Raw genomic sequence first — 19,279 nt, 5'->3', positions numbered from 1 at the left:
CACAGAGGCTGAGCAGTTGGCTTCCACATTTGTGATAATGTTGGCAGCATCACATATGATCTTCACAGTGCAGAGAACACAAATTAGCATCCATTACTATAATGAAATAATTTGTTAGTTTGAAATGCTACAGGGAACTATGTACCTGTACATTAATGCTGTGGAAAGACTTCCTGTTCACATAGTCTCCTTCATTTACTGAAGGAGCAATGATTGGAATGTGAGTGCCATCTATACAGCCAATCACGCCTGGGAACCGTGAAAATAAATGTAAAATTTAAGTAGTAGTTCAAGTATCACCACATCATGAATTAAGTTTTGTCATCCTGATACCTGCAATTTTGTGGCATCCCTCTTTGATAAATCTTGTGGGTCTATGACCGGGGAACACCACAAACGAGTACAGGAGACGTTTCAGTGCAACTGTAACATTCCTGACTGCCCGACAGACGGTAGCCTTGGAAACGTGCTCAGCGTCACCAATATTATACAGAAAGCTCCCGTTTGCAAAAAACCGAAGTGCAATACAAATAATATGTACAGAACTGAGAGAATGTGTCACATGAGCAATATTAGGCCTGAGGATGTTATTCAAATAAATTATAGATTGTGCTGAAAAACGGTAACGTTCACACAGGAAATCATCAGGAAATGATAAAATGTCCAAACGCGCTCTAATCACTCTCTCCCGGCGGAGAGCTCTGCGGAGAATTTGGGCTTCAACATCTACTGGCTCTTCAAGGAAGGGGCACGCCATGTCTGACACTTCCTACAGTCAGGTTTCCGACAAAGAGGCGGAGAAGTCAGGGTTAGTTGAAGTAAACCTGCTAGGGGGCAGGTTAGCTTCACGGAGTGTGTCGTCATAGTAACTCACTCAGAATTAATCTAAACTCGCTTTGTGAAACCGAAAACCCAGAGTTTTCGTTAACTCAGGGTATACTTACTCAGAGTTTGCTCTAAACCGGCTTCCTGAAATAGGGCCCTGGTTTCTAGTTTAAGTCACTATCTTCCTTGTGTCACATGTGTCATATTCTTTCAGTCTGTCTCTCAGTGTCTAGTCCGCGTCTTTGTGAATCGTGTCTTGTTTCCTGTTTTATTTTGATATTCCCAGTCCTACGTGCAGTGAGTTTCATTTTGCTTCCCCTTGTCTCGTTATGTATAATTTACCCCAGCTGTGTCTCCCTCCTGTTTCTCATTCCCTGATTGCTCCTGTGTGTATATAAGCCCTGTGTTTTCTCCTGCTTGTTACTGGTCCATCTGTGTTCCTCCATGCTCTGTTACATCCTTGTAGCACATCGTGTTATTGCGCTGAGTTTCTCTCTTTGTGTCCTCCTGGGGATTCAGGTTTCAGTTTTGTTTCATTAGTTTTCCCAGTTTAGAGTCTTTCTTAGTTCTCTTTCTTGCCGCCCTCACTCTTGTTTGTATGTCACTCTCCATAATAAAGCTCCTTCAGATCAGCAGTGCCTGCGTATTGGGTCCTTATCTTACCTCCACACAGCCTGCCACTGCAGCCGTGACAGCTTCTGCTTGTACACCTGCCTTTCTTTTTTGACGAAACTAAAAACATACTGAAAGATCAACTTCTTTCAGTTTGGTGACAATTTATGCATTATGAAACATGGTGGATCACCGTGGCACAGGGCAAAAGTAATAATTCGTGACAAGTACATTTTGAAACCATGGCCAGAAAACTTCCCTGATCTTAATCTGAATGGGAATCTATGCTCAGTCCTTTAAATGCAGGTGGGCAAACAGAAGCCAACAAACTGATCAGCCAAGGCTCTTTTACCATGGGCCCACAATGCTTTGTATTGATGAAATATGCACTTTCCATTTATGCAGCTCACTCAAACCTGTATGTAATGTTCAACGTTAATGTGAACAAATGCAACAAAACACCATCATGGATGCTGCTTTTAAACAGTCTTCAAGAGTCATTATTCATGATGTACATTCCTGATTTCTGCAATTTAAGTTTGCTGAGAACACAGGACAGATTTCCACTTAATTCATCTTCACTGAGCTTTGGCTTGTACAAGTCTGCTTTGTTTCTGGATCTTTTTTTTTTTTGGCCTATTTTATTTTTTTTTGGCCTTTTTAATACTTTTCCAGCTTTTTTGGATGCTGCAAAAACTTGTATGTTCTTATTGGTGTTCCTGAGCCTGTGGAGTGATTTCCAAGTCTGGCTGTCCTTAGTTCACCACCCAAAAGCCAACGCCATTCAGTAGTGGTTTTTGCCTTGCCCCTTGCATGCAGGCAAGAGTGCTTAGCTTTCCTCACCTTTACTTCTGGAAATCTCTGCTTTTCTTGGATGGTATTTTTTTTTAATAATAGCCTAATATCCTACTGACTAGTTTAAAGATGTTCCACCAGTTATTTTCCTAAGTATTACACAACCTTTCCATTTAAAATTTTCAGATTAAGGGAGGGTTTAATTGACCTACAAATAATTTTTTATTGACAGTTACACGGTCTCATCACTCATTTTTGGAAACAATAGTCTTGCTGTTGTGACCAAAAGCAGCCAACCAATCTTACAGCATAGTTTGGAGAAGTGCATCAGAGAGACAATGAGAAACTATAACCCAGATCTTTCATGGAGGAAAGTAATAATTTAAAAATATGCTGATTTTTCTCTTTTAATTAACACTAATTTAACCAATAAGCTGTTTATGAAACCCATCAAATCCAGACCGGTGTGTTCCTTCTTCAGACATTATGTTGTTGACTAATCAGCATTAAGCAGTTCCAGCCTGAGTCCCCCCATCAATCTCCCTCCTCTGTACATCTGTGTGCATACATGTGAGCGTATGTGCACACCATACTGCATATGTGTGTTGACCCCCAGCAGCTGTGCTTTCCCCTCATCAGTATTCTGAGTGAAAAGGGGTGGTGGTGGGGAGCTGGGCTTTACTAAGCATAAAATGTAAAAAGAACAGGCATCAAGCTTCTGGAAGTGTGCTCTCCCTTAATTGAAGTTCTCTTTTATCTAGAGTCTGCACAATGTGTGCGTATGTCCTCCAATACAAGTCCCCCGTCCGGCCCCTCATTCCTCTTAATTGGGTCTTTCAGTCCCCTAATTAACTCTGTCAGTGCAGGTTGGCCTGAGCCAAGTTGGGATAAGTACTCCACTATTGATCAGTATCTGAAGCGGTTAACTTATCCATCTGTCTACATTTCATCTACAAAAGGTCATGGTGTAATAACATCAGTGCAGCCTTTGTGCTGTTAAAAGATATTTCTGTCTTTTTTGACTCCATATGTCTTTGCCAGATTATAAACTGTGTTTATAATCAAAATTTATATTCAGTTCAAGGCTTCCAAAATAGCTTCATGGCTTATTAATTATATATATATATTATTATATATATATATATATTATTTATATATATATATATATATATATATAATATATATATATATTATTATATAATTATATATATTATCCAGACCGAGAGTAACTAAATACAGTGGCTCGTGTATTGTTATTTAAAAAGTTAATGACGTTTATAAGTCAATTTTTATTGCTCTGCCTCTCTGCATTCATCAGATACATTTAAATATTCTGTATTTTTCATATAAAATAAGGATCTTCTTAAAGCAGATGTGAAAAAAATCACCCTATGATCACATTTTATGCCTATAAATGAATCTTTTAAAGTACAAATAAAAAGAAAAGCTGGGTACTGACTGATTCTGTTTTTATTCACCTGTTTTCAGCGCAGTGAGTTTTCAGGGATTTACCTGCTGTGTTCATAAGTGACACGTGCTGTATTTTTAACATTTTCAGTGCAGAGCAGAGTTTAAGGCTTCAATTATTGCTTGAAACATCCATTTAAACATTCATTTGGATCAACTACACCAAATAAAATGCATTAACTGGTGTAACAGTCTACAGCTACATCAAAGGATGATGTAATACTTTTGTGTGTTTATTTGTTATATATTTAACAGCTTCAAAATACAAATTAATATCAGTTAGAAGTCATTTAAGTGATGGCACTGAACTGAGAGGAAAAAGTGAAGAGAAATCATTTTATATTTCTTTCAAAATAGATGATTATAATTTTTTTCTTATCAGCAGTAATTATGAGTGTTGTTTTGCAAAATATATTATACAGTTTTGCATCCCTGGAGCAAATGACTTTCTATATCATAACTTTTTATATTTCAGTCTACAAAAAGACAGCTGAGGTCAAATTAGCTGGGGTTGCCAGACTAACGGGGCTCTAATTAAACATTTAAAGGCTGTTGCTCTGAGCACCGTGCCTCGGTTAATTGTTGCTGTAACAGTAATGAAATTAGTGTTCTTGGGCTTATCCAGAGTGCATGAAAACAATGTTTTTAAGCTGGTAGAATAAATAAATGCATGTCAAATACCTTCCTGCCAGTACCTTTTGCTTTCAGCCTCCTAAAATCGTGTCTTTTGGACATATTTGATGCAATATTTTAAGATAGCTATCTTTAAAGTTGCTTGGAATAAATCATGCCTTGGGCGATGCACATAAATCACCAAATGTATGTAAAATGAGAATTAATCTTATATTCTCAGATGTATTCTCAGAGGCATTCAGCAGAGCAGCTACTTTTGTTTAGGCGATATTTTAAATGCATAACTTTCACTCACTGTTGAGTATTATAAGTGCAGAAAATGGACACATAAAGGATTTGAATACTTGTTCCACCCTTGCTAATATAGACCAGCGTGTGTAATTTTCAGAGTTAATTGTGCACAACATTGTGACTGAAACCAGTGCTGCCACTGCTGGTTAGCGTATGCTAAAGAGCACTGTGGTGACAGCAGCGACTGACCATAATGGTGCACAGAGGACATGTCCATATTGTATGATTTAAGAGGTATATCCATTACACACGGCAGTCATCACACCCACACGTGCGCGCACTCTGCAGACCGCTGATGCCGTACTGTGGGTTAACACCATCTGGTGCCAATCAGGAAACACCAGCTTTGCACAAGTCACTGTCTCTAATTATCTACCTAGAGCAAAGGGAGGCCGATCCCCACTAATCTCTACAATGTGTTCTGCTTCCCATTCCCACCTGTGTCCCAATAAAGGGGGGTCTTGTGGGAGGACCGGGGGTCTCTGTGTCAAGGGACTGGGGACCAGGTGACGCTGCAGCGCCAGTCCCCACGACAGAAGCTTCATCGCTTGGTTTGGCTGGCAGCTGCTTCCCCCCACTGAGACATCCCACAGCTGACAATCCCCCAGTACTGACAGGGGCTCTTTACAGTGTCAATAGCCTCATATATTAGAGCTAACCGCCTTTGTGGTGAGCGAGGGTGTCAGGCCTTTTGGCCCGACAGCGCTTGTTACCATGATGAAATGTAGATTGAATGGAGGGGGTCTGTGTCCCAGGCACGAGAGCTCGGACTCCCCCGGCCTTTGTGTCCCACGCATGGCTATTGTTCGAATCTATTCAGCACTTTCAAGAGCAGAAGGAGGGGTAAAAGTGAGAGGTGGGTGAGAATGATTTACATCTCTTCATCTCTCCCCTGGTCTCCAACTCATCTGTCAGCCGTGGGAGGATAAGCATGTATTTTACACGCCTGATTTGCTGCTAAGTGAAGGCTAGTCCTTGTTGAGCTGTTTGACTAAATCATGTTCATGGCAGTGTGCGTGTGTAAAGTGAACGTATGCTTGTTCAGTTTTTTATTTTTAGAAGAAAGCTGGAACTTAATTTGATGTCTTAATGTGCTGATAGAAATATTCATCCTGTATGAATTAAAATGACCTGTTTTTTTTTTTTAATACAGACGCCATTATGTCCTTTGCTTAAAATCTGCCCTTTGTGTTCCTATATCCATGTTCTTATGAGACAGTGACAAATGGCTGGCCTAGAGCTGAGGACATGGCTATGTCCCTTGCCTGCGTCAGACAAAAGTGACGCGCCTTCCCGGCGCCTGTGTCGTCCTTTCATCTCCTACACCCTGTTGAGGTGAAGATGGATGGTCCCCAGGCTCAAGAACACCACATTCAGCTTCTGTTCTGGTGTATTGTCTCGCCCTTCTGTCCCTTTTTAGCTCTTCAGAGGTTAGGCTGTCTGAAACTGGTTAGCAACAAATGACAACCTTTTTTCCTGAATGTCAGCTTTAGCACTTCTAAGTTTGTCCTTTAAAGCACCAATAAATGCCCTTGTAGTATTGCTGTGATATTACTGTGTATTTGTACATGTCCAGAACGTTTCCAAAATAGTGACGCTGAGAAAGAAGAGACATTTTTCACAAACTAAAAATCAACTGCACATTTAAAAGAAGACGCCCAGAAGTAGTTATTATCAAAACAACATTTTAATTTAGGAAAATAGCATTTGTGCCAGTCAGACACAACAGTTCCATTTTGACAGTGTTTCATCACCACTTATTTCACATAAGCTACTTTGATAAAAAAAAAAAATCCCCAGAACATTTAGAATACTTCTGTAAAAAAAAAAGAAGAAAAGAAAAAGAGGCAATTAATAAGAAAAATAGCAGCAGTTTGTATCCCAAAAGATAGCTATATGTGTATATACAGTATGTACAAGGTTTTGCCCCAGCCATCATTTTATAAATTTTTTTTTCATCAGTCTCCTGTTTGTGGTCCGGACAGTCTATTTTAAGAGAGACCTGCTCACTTGCTCATAGACAGGCTGTGTAATGTGGAGGTAGTGGTGGGCAGAGGCTGGCAGAGTGAGCAAGGGCACGGCATGCCGGGGAAGTGTCTGTAGGAGCTGCTCAGGTGGAGAGGGTCCTTCAGGAGGCTCTGGACTGGAGCGTGAAAGCCCAGGAAGCCGGCTGATGGAGGGGAGTGTGGAGCTGGGGCTGAGGAGGCAGAAGATGAGTGATGCTGAAGAGCTGAAGGTGTGCTGCCCACCAGAGAGTGAAGGGACTGGGCCAGAGGATGCAGAGGGAGGTGGGCGGTCGTGGCCGCGGGGGTAATGGTGGGATGGGGAGCTGTGCGGCTCTGGACGGCGGCATTGCCACCATAAACGTCCCCAACCAGTTTCTTCATCTCCTCCAAAGAGCTGGAAAGCATGAGGATGTAATTGCGAGCCAAGAGCAAGGTGGAAATCTTTGACAGCTTGCGGACCGAGGGTCCATGTGCGTATGGCATGACCTCTCTGAGGCCATCCATCGCCTGGTTCAGATCATGCATCCTCTTCCTTTCTCGACTGTTAACTTTCAGCCTCTGATCTTGCATCTCTTCCTTGCTGAGCTCAGATCTGGATTTGCTCTTACCGCCCACACTGCAGCAGTCCGTCCTGCCATGGCCGGCCTCACTGTCTGCTCTGTTCTCGTGGCAGTACTTCTGGAACATCTTATTGGAGAAGAAGCTCCCTGCAGAGTCATCCACCACCAGGTCTGGAGACGAGGAGCGACTGCAAGTGGAGCCAGCATCGGAATCCATTTCAGCTGAGGGAGAAAATTCAGGAACAAAAACAAGGATCCAAAAAAACCCCCAAAACTCTTAAATCGTGACAGCTTGAGCTTAGGACCTGAACTGTAGGTTTCCAAACTCTCTCAGTTCCCTGCAGTTTTTGTACAGCCTCACTTTTCCCTGAGTTTGTGCTGTTCGGCCTGATGCTCAGCCTCTCCCCAGGAGTGAGTGTGTCTAAACTGTCACCCCATGGGCCTGCTGGGGTGTATTTATACCACCGACACAACAAAGGAACAATACACCGCATAATGAGACACTTATGGCCCCAGCCAATTGCAGAAGGGACACACTTTTACCCCCCTCTCTTAACAACTCCTTCCTGCACCCCCCAGTCCACCTCCCCACAACCACATTAATTCTCCCACTTGCTGATGAACCCCCCTGCACGTTAACCAAACAGAGGTATGATCCCATGTTGTGTAAGGCTGAGTTAACCAGAGCTCTGTTAAAACTTTAATTAAAAACTGGCAGTATTTGCATATTTTTTTATGTTTCAGCACAGATTTTAAAGTAATCCTGGAACAGGGGAGAGGTGATTTAATAATAATAGAAAAAATCCAAGAAAAAAAGATGAATAAACATAAATTTATGACTTTATTATCTCAAATTTAAAAATTCTTCTCGTATTAATCTACCTCTATAATCTGCAAAAGTTTCTTCCTCAGCTGTAAAAACATGTTTACTTTACTTGAAAGTTCTCTACACGGATGTTAAAGTGAAAGTGAGCAGGCCACCGTTTTTATTGCCCCCTTCCATAACACCAGATAGATGATGCCTTTAAGGCCTTATTTACATATGGTATCCATGAGATACTTTGGAGGAAGGTATGAGGCACCATATGAGGCTCTTAAACATGTAAAGGGCAGCGTTAATGGCAGACTAGATACAATTCAACCAGAAGCTCAAAACAAAAGGGGTCAGATAAATTTGACTTGGTTTCCCAAACAGTCTGTGAAATCACATCACTATCACTGGAAGGGGGTCTTTCAGTCCAGGGGGAGGTAGTTAAAAAGATACTAAATGAGTGGGCGCAGCATTGTCTCCCTATAATTCAACCATAAAGCTATTGGCACTTATTGTTCTTTGTTTTTTTTACTTTATCTTGCTAGCTATCAGGAACACAAGGAAAACTTTCTTCCTCGTTTAAATTTATGGCATTAAAATTCCTTCCAGGCTTCATATATCATATATCATAACATATATCTGCTGTTTTAATGTTGTGGCGCTGTGACCAAGCCGAGTTCTCCACGTGGTGTTCAGAGGCTGGCTTTCACCACGCAGCTCAGGAATTTCCTGCCTTCCTTGTGCCAAGCAAAGCACCAAGTGAAGCAGTGCTGGAGGGCCGGGACTTTGAGAACATAACGCTTTTCTAAGGATGGCAAAAACAGCAGTTTTGTGAATTGATTCGTTGCATTGATTCTTGCCTGGAGCACAACAACTGAAAAGCCATCATAGAAAAGTATATTGTGTTCATTTCACAGGCATCAGGTCTGGATTTTTGTGTTCATCTGGTAAGAAAATATTTGCCTTTCTCTGCGTTGTAAACAGCGGGATGAATCTTTTGATGAATCTAAATCTTTTACTCGCTGTAGTATGAACCTAGTGCAACATTTATGACATATATCTCATGCTCTTTGCTTTTAAATTTGTTTTTGTTCTTGCTTAATGCTCTCATGTTGAGTCTTTTGATATCCTGCTAATGCCACTGCTGATGCATATGCATGCAAAGTTAGACTGATCTCACCAGTCCTCTGATTATCTGATGAGATGACAGACCAAAGTATGGTTTAATAAATATTTCAGCAGTCAGCAAGAGAGTGTGCGAGAGTCCCATTGAATTGTTCCAACCATTAAATTGTCTTTTGAAAGCAGTGCAAAATCACATCTCTTCTTTTACAAGAATATTTTTAAGTCAAACTAATTACAGAGTCAACCACATTGTCCTCATCAAAAACTTCTAACTGTTCTCAGATAACTAATGTGAGGGCAGTTAAAATCCAGTTGAGGTTCTCAGAAGAGTTTTGAATAATATAAATATATTTGAATTCCAAGTCAAGTTGCTTTATTGTCATGTGCAGTGGTACAGTACACAGTGAAACGAGACAATGTGCAAGACCATGGTGATACATATAGCATATAACAGACCAGCAAACACAGGACTACATAAAGTGCAAAATGCAAAAATTGCAAAAACCCCCCAAAACTAAGACACCAGACAAAAAGTGCAACAATGACAGCGGGTTGTGCAACAGACTGAGCATTGTGCAAAAAACAACTTGGTGTATGAAGGAGTGTTTGTGTGCGTGTGTGTGTGTAAGATTGTTTTTGCATTAGTGGGGTTTTTGTATGAATAGAAAAAAGGCCCATGTAAAGGGCTGCAGCACAGCACTGCACCATCAGTATTTGATTTATTAAAGCTACATTTCCAGTGTTTAATACGACTAAATACGCACGTTTTTGTGATCATGCAGCGATGCCAAGACGACCTTGTACTTTCATTTAACCTGTTTTTTCTTGTATGTTCCTCGGTGAGGGATTAGTGAGGAGGTCGTGTTCAAACAGATTTTCTTTGCTTTGTTTTGTGGGTGAATTGCTGCAGCATTTCAACCACAAAAAACAGTTTTCTTGATTTTTGTCTATTATTAATAATCTTAAAATTGGCCTCCCTCGGGCAGTGAACTTAACTGTGTTTGCTGCTTTTTGTGTTGGTGAGGTTTTATGGAAGCTGACTGCAAAGTGGTTTATTTAATTTTCTTTATTCTACTTATTATAGTGGATTTTTTCCCCAGAGTTGTGCATGACTCATATGCATCATTTAAAGTACCCCCCATTTGAGAATAGACCACACAAAAATGTTTGAAAGGTTTAAGCCCATCAGGCTTGAGGTAATCAGGTTAGAAATTCAGACTATTTCTCTCTGACGATGCGGTTCTTCTGATCATCTTCCTTTATCTGATAAAGTCAGGTCCCTTATAGTAAACGGACAACGTGGAATCAGTCATTTCCAGATAAGTGTGCTTATTAGCTTCTAATAATCTGTGCCTAAATTCTCCTTCTTCCTACAGGGGCACACTGAGGAAACACAACTTCACTTGAGCTTGAATCTAAAGAACCACTAATTTTAAAATATGTGCAGATTTTGGTAAATCTATTGCTGGTCTCCATGTCAGTGGGCTTGTGATCCCTTACACTCACAAACCCACACAAAGTTAGAACCGAGAATCAGGAGGGCTCTCGAGACCCCCCCACCACAGCTCCGTCGGGGGGCCCTGCAGGGTGCTTTGGCTCGGCCACCATTCAGTGATATTATAATTGGGGAACTTTGAGAGCCAGCATGGGCCAGATATTTGGAGCATATGGATTTTCCCATCGTTAGGCTTGGAGCCAACATGGCTGCTGGACTCTCCTTTGCTAATTGGGTCAGTTCCTAATTAACTGAGTTGAACACAATGCTCCAGATTTCATTCATTTTTTCCAGTCTTTCAGGCGCTTCAATGGCTGGTTCTGTGCCACAGTTTTCATTTTGTTTTACACACAAGGAAAGAAGAAAGGGATTTATAGTGGGTCATCAATAGTCTTAATAAATTATCTATAAATACAGGAAAATGTGCCAAGCTACTTATTAACCATACATGAAGTTAGATTAGCGAGAATGTCACTTATATGAAACGAATGAGGAACAGCACATCAGTGGAATAGAGCTGAAACCAGGAGCTGTGTATTAGTAAAAGTACAGAATGTATATCGGGATCACCGACAGGAACTTTATCCAAGTAACGAGTGTAATCAGTCCTCCTTTTACTCCATTATTTTATGCATGAGCCCGATAAATCCCATTCTTGGCCTCAATCTTATTCTTATTCATGTGTTTACAGAGGCAACGGGCCACACAGAGAGACTTAAGGATCTCTGCATTTTACAAATGAAAGCGTAGCCACCCTTCATGTGTCCACATAATCCTTCAATTTTTAACCCTGCACTACAGTGTTTGACTTTCTTCTCTGGGTGCCACCTTTCAGGGCCCTTCATCCAATTCTGAGCTCTGCGACAGACTTTTTTTAGGCTTTAGAGACCCCCTCACTGCTGCCCTTTCTGGTGCACTCCAGTGAAAGTGCTCAGGTGACCAGAAAATGAGGGCATTATCACAGGCATATGCTTGTAGTGACAGAGGATCAGGCAAGATTAGGGCCTATCATGGCTCAATAAAGCGCTAAGCTGGAGAGCAAACCTGCGCTGTGTACCATAAGGCTTCCTTCACTCTCTGCTGGTCATTGTTCAACAGGATCAGTGGCTCAATCTTCTGTACACACACACACACACACTGGGGTTTAATCTGCTGCTTGAGAGCCTGTAGAGGACATACAGCTGCCTTTAGTTTCCACCGTTTGTCTCAGTGTTGCTTCCACATCAAGACTCTGAGATCACAGCGGGGCGAGTGTTCAGCAGAAGCTGATACGAGGAATCGGGTTGTTTTGATTCATCTGTGGATCTAAACATTTCCCTCTCAGTACCGGTGTCTGTGCAGAGAGATATAAAGTTGTTTCATGAAGTAACTGAACAGGCAGACAAGTGTTTCTGAGAACGGGGAGTGCTGCCCTTTGTTATCTCTCACCGCTGGGACAAACTGCTCGGTGATTTATTCATTTACACTGCCTGAAACAATTGCATTATCTCGGCCGCAACACAAAGACACAAAGGCACTATGAAAATCCCCTAGGATGTTTATGAGTCACTAAAGAGTCCAATAACTTTCCCCTTCATCTTTAAGCGGCCATGAAGGATTGCATGCTGAGGAGGGCTGCAGGGCGAGAGGAGTGAGGATGGGGATTCGGGCTGAGGGAGAGGTGCTGATTATGAGCAGGATGAAAGGAGTGCAGGCCCTCTCCTCTGGAGCTGAATGGAGCTCGGTCAGCAGGCTGTCCCATACACCGACCTGCTCCATGCTGCTAGAACTTCATAAATTACCCCACTATTACCCTGGGGGGACACCGAGGGAGGACAGACAGGCGAGAGGGGGAGAGAGTGAAAGGGGACAGAGCAGAACCGGTTGCTGAGCAGACCATCGTCAGGAGTTGTAGGCATCGGGTCCAGATGTTGGCCTTCAGGTTGCTGGGACTCAAATGATGGGGACCTCCTTTGACTTTTCAGAGTAGAAACCACAAATTATTCCTTTAAATTGAAAAAAGCTGTTGTTGTTTTTTAGTTAACAGGAGTTTGATGGCTCACAGTAGTTTTATTTTTACATTCTAGGTTATATTGCTGCCTTTATTGCTCTTTTCTACTAATGTACCTGTATATTTGTGTTTAACATGATCCTAGGGTTCCTCTTGGTGCTTCCTTCTCCACAGCGGTATTTTGGTAGGTGACGTCTGGTGAAAGAGGAAAATAGTGAAACACATTAAAAATGCTCATAACAGTATTTGTGGCGCATGTTGATAAACCGAGCAATGAAAGGAGAGACTGCTGCTGAGTCTTTTAAATTAAATTTGTGGTGTGTCGAGCACCTCAAGGCGCATGCCATCTGGTTCCGTTCTCTTAAAGAGAAGGCTGAATTTCTGTATTGATGTTGATATCTCCAAAACTGTGAAACTTGCAGTCGGGGTGTAAACACACTAGAGGAACTGCACTGTGCAAGAGCACTTTTGATCACAAAATTTCTGTTGGTTTAACTCCTATGATCACTGCATGCTGTGTGTTATTAGTTTATTTCATTTTGGGATTATAGAGTTATGAATCACCCACTCTGCTTCTAATTTTGAATATTCAGTTTCTGTTATATTCAGCCTATTTTTGCTGTATTCCCATCTTACCCAGTGACTCTTTCCTCCTGTTTGTCCTGAAATTTCATGCTGAATTTGGAAAAACTGTGCAGCCCTCGACTCGGGGAATCAGCTGTTAAATCTTAAGCAGCCGGTCTCACTGAATTAATTTAAGGTGATTTTTGGTTGTATTTTTTGTATTTTACACTTTATCTGATATACATAGTATACTTGTTCTGTGTATTTGTACTAATCTGTGCAGCTAGTAGTGATTGTACTGTTGTCTGTCTTGGCCTAAAAACTCTTGCAAACAACATTTTATATATTTTAAGAATCATGAATAAAAAATAAAGTAATTGCACTGGGTTTAATGTTTTGTCTCTTCTTTAATACTAAGGCTGACAGGTCTCAGGATTCGCAGTGAAGGACTTGGACATGTGTCATTAGGATTTTCTGCAAGCGTTTACATTCTATGTAATATGTGAATGTAAATATTTATGATAAATATGCTGATGTTTCAGGTCTCTGCTGCAGAAATCAGGTCAAATGTGTATTTCTCTATTTAATAATACATTTTATTACCTGGCCAGGTGGTGCAGCAAATATAGGTGAGGCTTAATAGGCAGAAGGCATTCTTTAAGAGGGGGTGACAGCTTTCTGCAAGTCTTCCTTTTTGCACCCATTTTCACTTTAACATACATACATACATAAAACTTTCTGGTTCCCAAAAAAATGGTCCTTTACAAGGTAACTAAACAACAGATTTAACAAATAAATAAATAAATAAACTTTTTATTGTTTAAAGCAGAAGGCACCTCTACGTTCCCACTGCTTTAAAGGGTTGATCCAAAAATTATATTTATTAATTCAAATTATGATTTAGTGTCTCAGAAAACTTTTCTGCAGCAAGCCCCACAAGTGAAACTGAACCTGGGTAGCTTAATTATGTTTTTTCCTTTCTGTTCCTCTAAGCTTTGATAACATGTCATGGCTCAAAAGGACACAAAATTAAGTAAACGTGAAAATTGGCTTCAAGTAGTCCGAATGAGCTTAAAACATTTAAATACATTCCAATCAGTCAAAAAAGTCACACGCATGCTTACAAGCCTATACAGATGCTCACAAAGTGTATCTGTTTGCCATTGTGTTGGTCACACTTTCGAACAGTTGGCCACTCACTGATGCATGGGGGTGGCTTTGTGTCAGCGGTCTGCGCCCCCCCTCCCGTCCTGTCTCCTCCATCCCCCTCATCTCTGCGTTATCCATCTTGATAAAACTGGGGACCTGCTTTCCCAATAATCTCCCTCCCCGAAGCCCAGGCACGACTCTTGCCTTTCATCAGCACCATTGTTTCAGTGCGTTACCGCCGCTTGTGCTCCCTCACCACGGTAACACACTCACGCACCCCCTCTTCATCGCCATCCCATCTGTGGATAGGCCTGCCATGTGTCTATTCATAAGGGCGCCGGCGGCAACGCCACTGTATGCGGAGAGTACATGATGCCGTCCTTTTGTGTGGGTCTCAGTCCTCAGCTACTTACCGCTGACCTCAGGGTCACTGCACACAATAACCTGAGTGTTGGTGGCCACTGGCTATCCTCATTGGCCAGTGATTGACGAGCCAATCAATGGGGTGTGAGTGTGCGTTGTGTGTCTGCACGTGCACATGTGTGTAGTTGCTATACAGCCTCTGTAGGTCAGCTGAATGAAGCGTGTCTGTTTTGTAAGTATTGCTCTGTTGAAGGCATCAGACTAGTTAGTGACACACAATTGACTTCTTTTGGCTTTTAGCTTGATGTGGTGACATGAATAACTGCAATTTAACTCAATGAGCACACGCCTCGTCTGGACATTAAAAACTGTGAGCCCAGTGGAGTTGTGCTGCTGTAACGTTAAACATCCTTGGGTCCAGGTTTATGTGTAGAAATTGTATCTTAGACCGCTTAATATTCTGGCATATGCTCCCAGGCTATCATTTTGATCTCATCAGTCACTCTTTTTACCCCCTGCCTCTTCCCTCCTTTCACGGCACACACACACATTCCCTCCAGAACCCACTCAAGGGGCTCAGGTGGGCGATTAGGAGCAGACATTAAACCTCAATTCACATATGGCTGGTTGTGAATGCTGATGAGGAGATCTGCTGCCGTTTCCAAAGTGGCTGAAACATGGACAGTTTCCACTCCACTGTCTGATGTGTAACTGTGTCCACACGTTGACTGGGAGACACATGATATGAAGGACTTGCGCTGCTTGGCGATGATGATCTGTGCTCTGCTGATTAAAAACCAGGCCGTGACCCTGCAGTTTATGGACCTCCTGTTGTTTAACCAGTAGCGGGATGAAAAGGGATGGCGTTGTTGACCTGTCTCGATGATCTGAGAACCGTGTCGTGCTGCTGTCGCTGAATAGAGATGTTTCATATTCTGGCATGGATGTCATTGTCCTCGTGAAATCATGTAAATGGGTCTCAACGTTTTTTTTCATCTATTGAAGACACAACAGGTTTTCTTTGATAAGGACTGAACAGGAGTCAGTATTGAATGAGATGCCATGAGAACCTTATTACTTTACTGCCCATCGTGAGCTATAAGATCAGGAATCTAAATAACAACATGGCTGATGAATAAACAAAGAATTGAATGAGAGGCATACAGTGAAAGTAGACGCTGGATGGTGAGAGGCTGATTACACCCCATGATTCAATAGTTTAAAGAATCACCTTTAGCAAGTAAAGTTACTCCTACTTTGCTTTTTTTATGCTTTAATATACAGAGCAGTACAATGTTAACTCAATGACTGCAAGGTGCTCAGGTCCTGAGTCTAAATCATCAGCCCTCCACCACCATGTTGGCAGCTGTGTGCCGATGTGCTGTGTTTAGTTTTCTTCACATGTGGCAAACGATGACCAAACACCTCCTCATGGTCTCATCTGTCCAAATGACATTTTGCAGCCTAAGCCATGCTGCCATGTTCTTTTTAGAGAGAGCAGGCTTCCTTCTGCCAATCCTTTTAAATAAGCCATATTTGTTCAGTCTTTTTCTGTTTTTTGCAGTTTGTCTGAGCAATGCACAATCTGACTTTGAGGTCCATTAGCTGGGATGCATTGTGTTAACACTCACCTGAATGCTCCAGACCAGCAAACTGCCAAAACCTCTGCTTTTATAGAGCTGCTCGGGCTGATGGCTCAAGTTCATTTCGTAGCAAGCAGCAAATGGCTGCTAATTACTTTTTGAATTCCTCTGGAAACATGTGTCTTCATGTTTTGGCTTATTTTTAGGACATTTTCTCATGTGGACAGTGGACACAAATGCAGACTTTAAGATGGAGTGGCATTTTTTTAAACTAACCTTTATTTAGTGAAGGTTGAATCCAACATCAGACAAAAATAAAATTCTTAAAGAAAGCAGGGAACAGACCGTGTGACACAAAAAAGGAAAAAAACAGTGAGCAGTTTGGTTTAACTTCACTTTTTTTTATATATCAGTGCAACATGTCGGTGTACTATACCAGTTCCTCACAGAAAAGACACCTTGCAGCTTTAGGGCCCTATATTTATTTGAAAGGGAAAGTACACTCTCTGATTTCTCCCTCACCGCTAACAGCAACACGTCTGTTTCTCAGCTGTCACGCCAGCTCGCTGTCATATGGCTGCGTCGCCTCTCAGCAGCATGAGGGTGAGTGTAGGTTTACAGCATCTTTGTTATTGATATCATGCTTTGTCTCGCTTTTCCTGTCTCAGAGAGGAACAGGCCTCTAACTTTGGCCCTGCTGAGGGCAGCATTAAATATCAATACATGTTTACGAGGGCCCGTAAATACTCGATACAGAGAAGAAGCGGTTAAAGAGGGAGAACCGAGAACAGCATTTCTCCCATGTGGATGAAGATGGGGAACAGGGGTGGAGAAGGAAAGAAGAAGAAATGGAAATGAGACATAAATGTAAAGGAATGTAAAAAGAGCCCTGCAGGATGTCAGATAGCTACCCACCTGCTGCAGCAGCTGCTGGTTGTTCCTGTCAGCTCTCGCCATGTTCAGTTTCATAATCTTTTATGCAGTCTTTGATTTTTAGCAGTCATTAATTAATGATTTTATTTATGTTTACCAAGAAAGAGCACTGAGGAGTACAAAGTAGCCTTTTAAGTCTTCACTCTGCACCACTTTCCAACTAATCTATTATTCATGATGTGTTAATTTCTAAAATGATTTAAGGATTAGAGCGCTTGAATTGCTGTAGACTTAAAGGCAGAGTACGTAGCAAGCAAACAAAAGGTCCCATAAAAGTACAGCTCTAGTGACTGCGTGGCAGTATATTTGAAGGACAGTGGGCAGGAGGGGGTGCGCCCCAGCTCCAGCCTTTAAAAGATTAACCCTGAGCCCACAAAGGCGCAGGGGGCTGTGGGGCCAGGCAGGGCATGAGTGGGCTGCTCACTGGTTAAATATTGGCCCTCTTGGATCCCCAATCATTGTCTAGTTTGGAGCTTTACCCAAGCCCCTGTTAGCAGTGCAGACACATATCTTGGCAGTCGGAGTGAGCCGATACAAAGGCCGTCGGTGCCCAAAAGGCAGAAATGGAGATGTATGGGTCCGGGGTGGGGTACTCGCCACGTGGGGCCCGTGGTCGTAAAGCCCAAAGCAGGACAGATTGGACAGCGGAGCCCCCCTCGATCCTCCTCTTTCTGTGTGTTTCTGTGATGTGACAGTGATAAACGGGACACGCAACCTTCCAGAACAACAAACAGACACTGCCTCATTTCCCCAATGTGGGCGAGGGCAGGCATAAAGGAGGTGCCATCCCATTAGAGCCTGGACTCAATGCTGCTGAGGCTGAGGCAGCGAGGGAGGGGTTTTACTAGTGCACCGGACCACTCGACCACGGGCCTCCAGCTGAGAGGAGACAGCTCTGCTTTTTTGTTTTCTCAGAAAAGTGTCATAAAAAACTCGCCTTAATTGGTGCTCTATAAAATTTGCATCTCCAAGCTGATTAGATTTCCTCTCTCCTCAGTCGCTATTGTGCCTCTGAGTGACCCCATCCTTGCCATTCACTTTTAGTCCTTTTCACAATTTTATTGGGCATCGGAGAAAAAGGAAACCCTTGTAAGTTTGTGCCCTTTGCCCTCCACTTCTCCCCTGCCTTTTGAGTTGACCGAGTCCCTTTTGAAACAGCTGCCTTCTGCTCGGCCGCCAAAAAGTAAACTCGTAGTTATACATTAAATTTTGTTAAACTGACCGGGAAGAATGGAACCGGTGTCAGTTTGTAACTATGTATCATTTTTGGTTCAAACTGCAGGTTTTTTGCCCTCTTAGAGCCAAAGCGAGTGACTGAAAAAGCCTCTGAATAGATTAACCACACTTCCTGAATGTAGCACCATTGTGTCTTGCAAAATTTAGAGTGCAAAAAAGTTTCCCCTTCAGCAAAAACCCTGTTTATAGACATGTCAGGGCAGCACAGACTGAAATATAATCCCATTAGCTTTGAATGGCAAGTCTATTACTCTGTTGCATAATGTGTCTGGCTCGGCATGGATAATCGCCATCTCAGTGGAAATGGCGGCGAGATAAAGGGATTTGAGATGCTTTGACGTCTTTATAGATGGAGTAATACGGCTGCTGGGATCATCAGCTTGCCCAGAAAAAGTTCGGGCTGTCTTCATTTTTCCATCTAAAATATCATCTTGTGCGAGTGATTCTTGACAAAAGAGCATCGCTGTGGGCCCTAATCACTTTACGTCATTTTATTGGTTGAATACGCATTGTTTGTTGGGTTTGAAAAAAGGGCTACATTTTAAATTGCTAAACAGCAAGCAGTGCCCTTCTTATTAAAGCTTTAAAGATGTACTGAAATAAGCTTGTAGCCACAGGAAGATTAGGATAGATTATTTAATGCATGCACACTCACAGCAAAGTGGACTTATTTCTGCCATAACTATTATCCAGTTAAGTGCTTTAAAGGGGAAGTAATAGTAGTTTAGTTAGTTTCCCCCCCATTTTCTTTTAACCAAGGTCGGATATCCAAGCCAATATATAACCTGAGCAGTGGGTGGGGCACATGAAATAGTTAAAGGGTTACAATCTTATATGCATA

General features: G+C 42.1%; 1 protein-coding gene across 1 annotated transcript; it reads right to left on the bottom strand.

Moving 5' to 3' along the window:
• Window positions 1-6,360: 6,360 nt before the first annotated feature.
• olig4 (oligodendrocyte transcription factor 4) lies at window positions 6,361-7,604 on the bottom strand. The gene has a single exon (XM_005922282.3). The coding sequence runs from the start codon at window positions 7,404-7,406 to the stop codon at window positions 6,630-6,632; it is 777 nt and encodes a 258-aa protein (XP_005922344.1). The 5' UTR covers window positions 7,407-7,604; the 3' UTR covers window positions 6,361-6,629.
• Window positions 7,605-19,279: the final 11,675 nt, after the last annotated feature.

Source organism: Haplochromis burtoni, unplaced genomic scaffold, assembly GCF_018398535.1.
Source record: "Haplochromis burtoni strain Fernald_Lab_line unplaced genomic scaffold, NCSU_Asbu1 Contig_55, whole genome shotgun sequence".
Taxonomy (NCBI): Eukaryota; Metazoa; Chordata; class Actinopteri; order Cichliformes; family Cichlidae; genus Haplochromis; species Haplochromis burtoni.
Note: the sequence above shows the minus strand (reverse complement) of the source record. Positions and strands in the feature narration are given on the sequence as shown.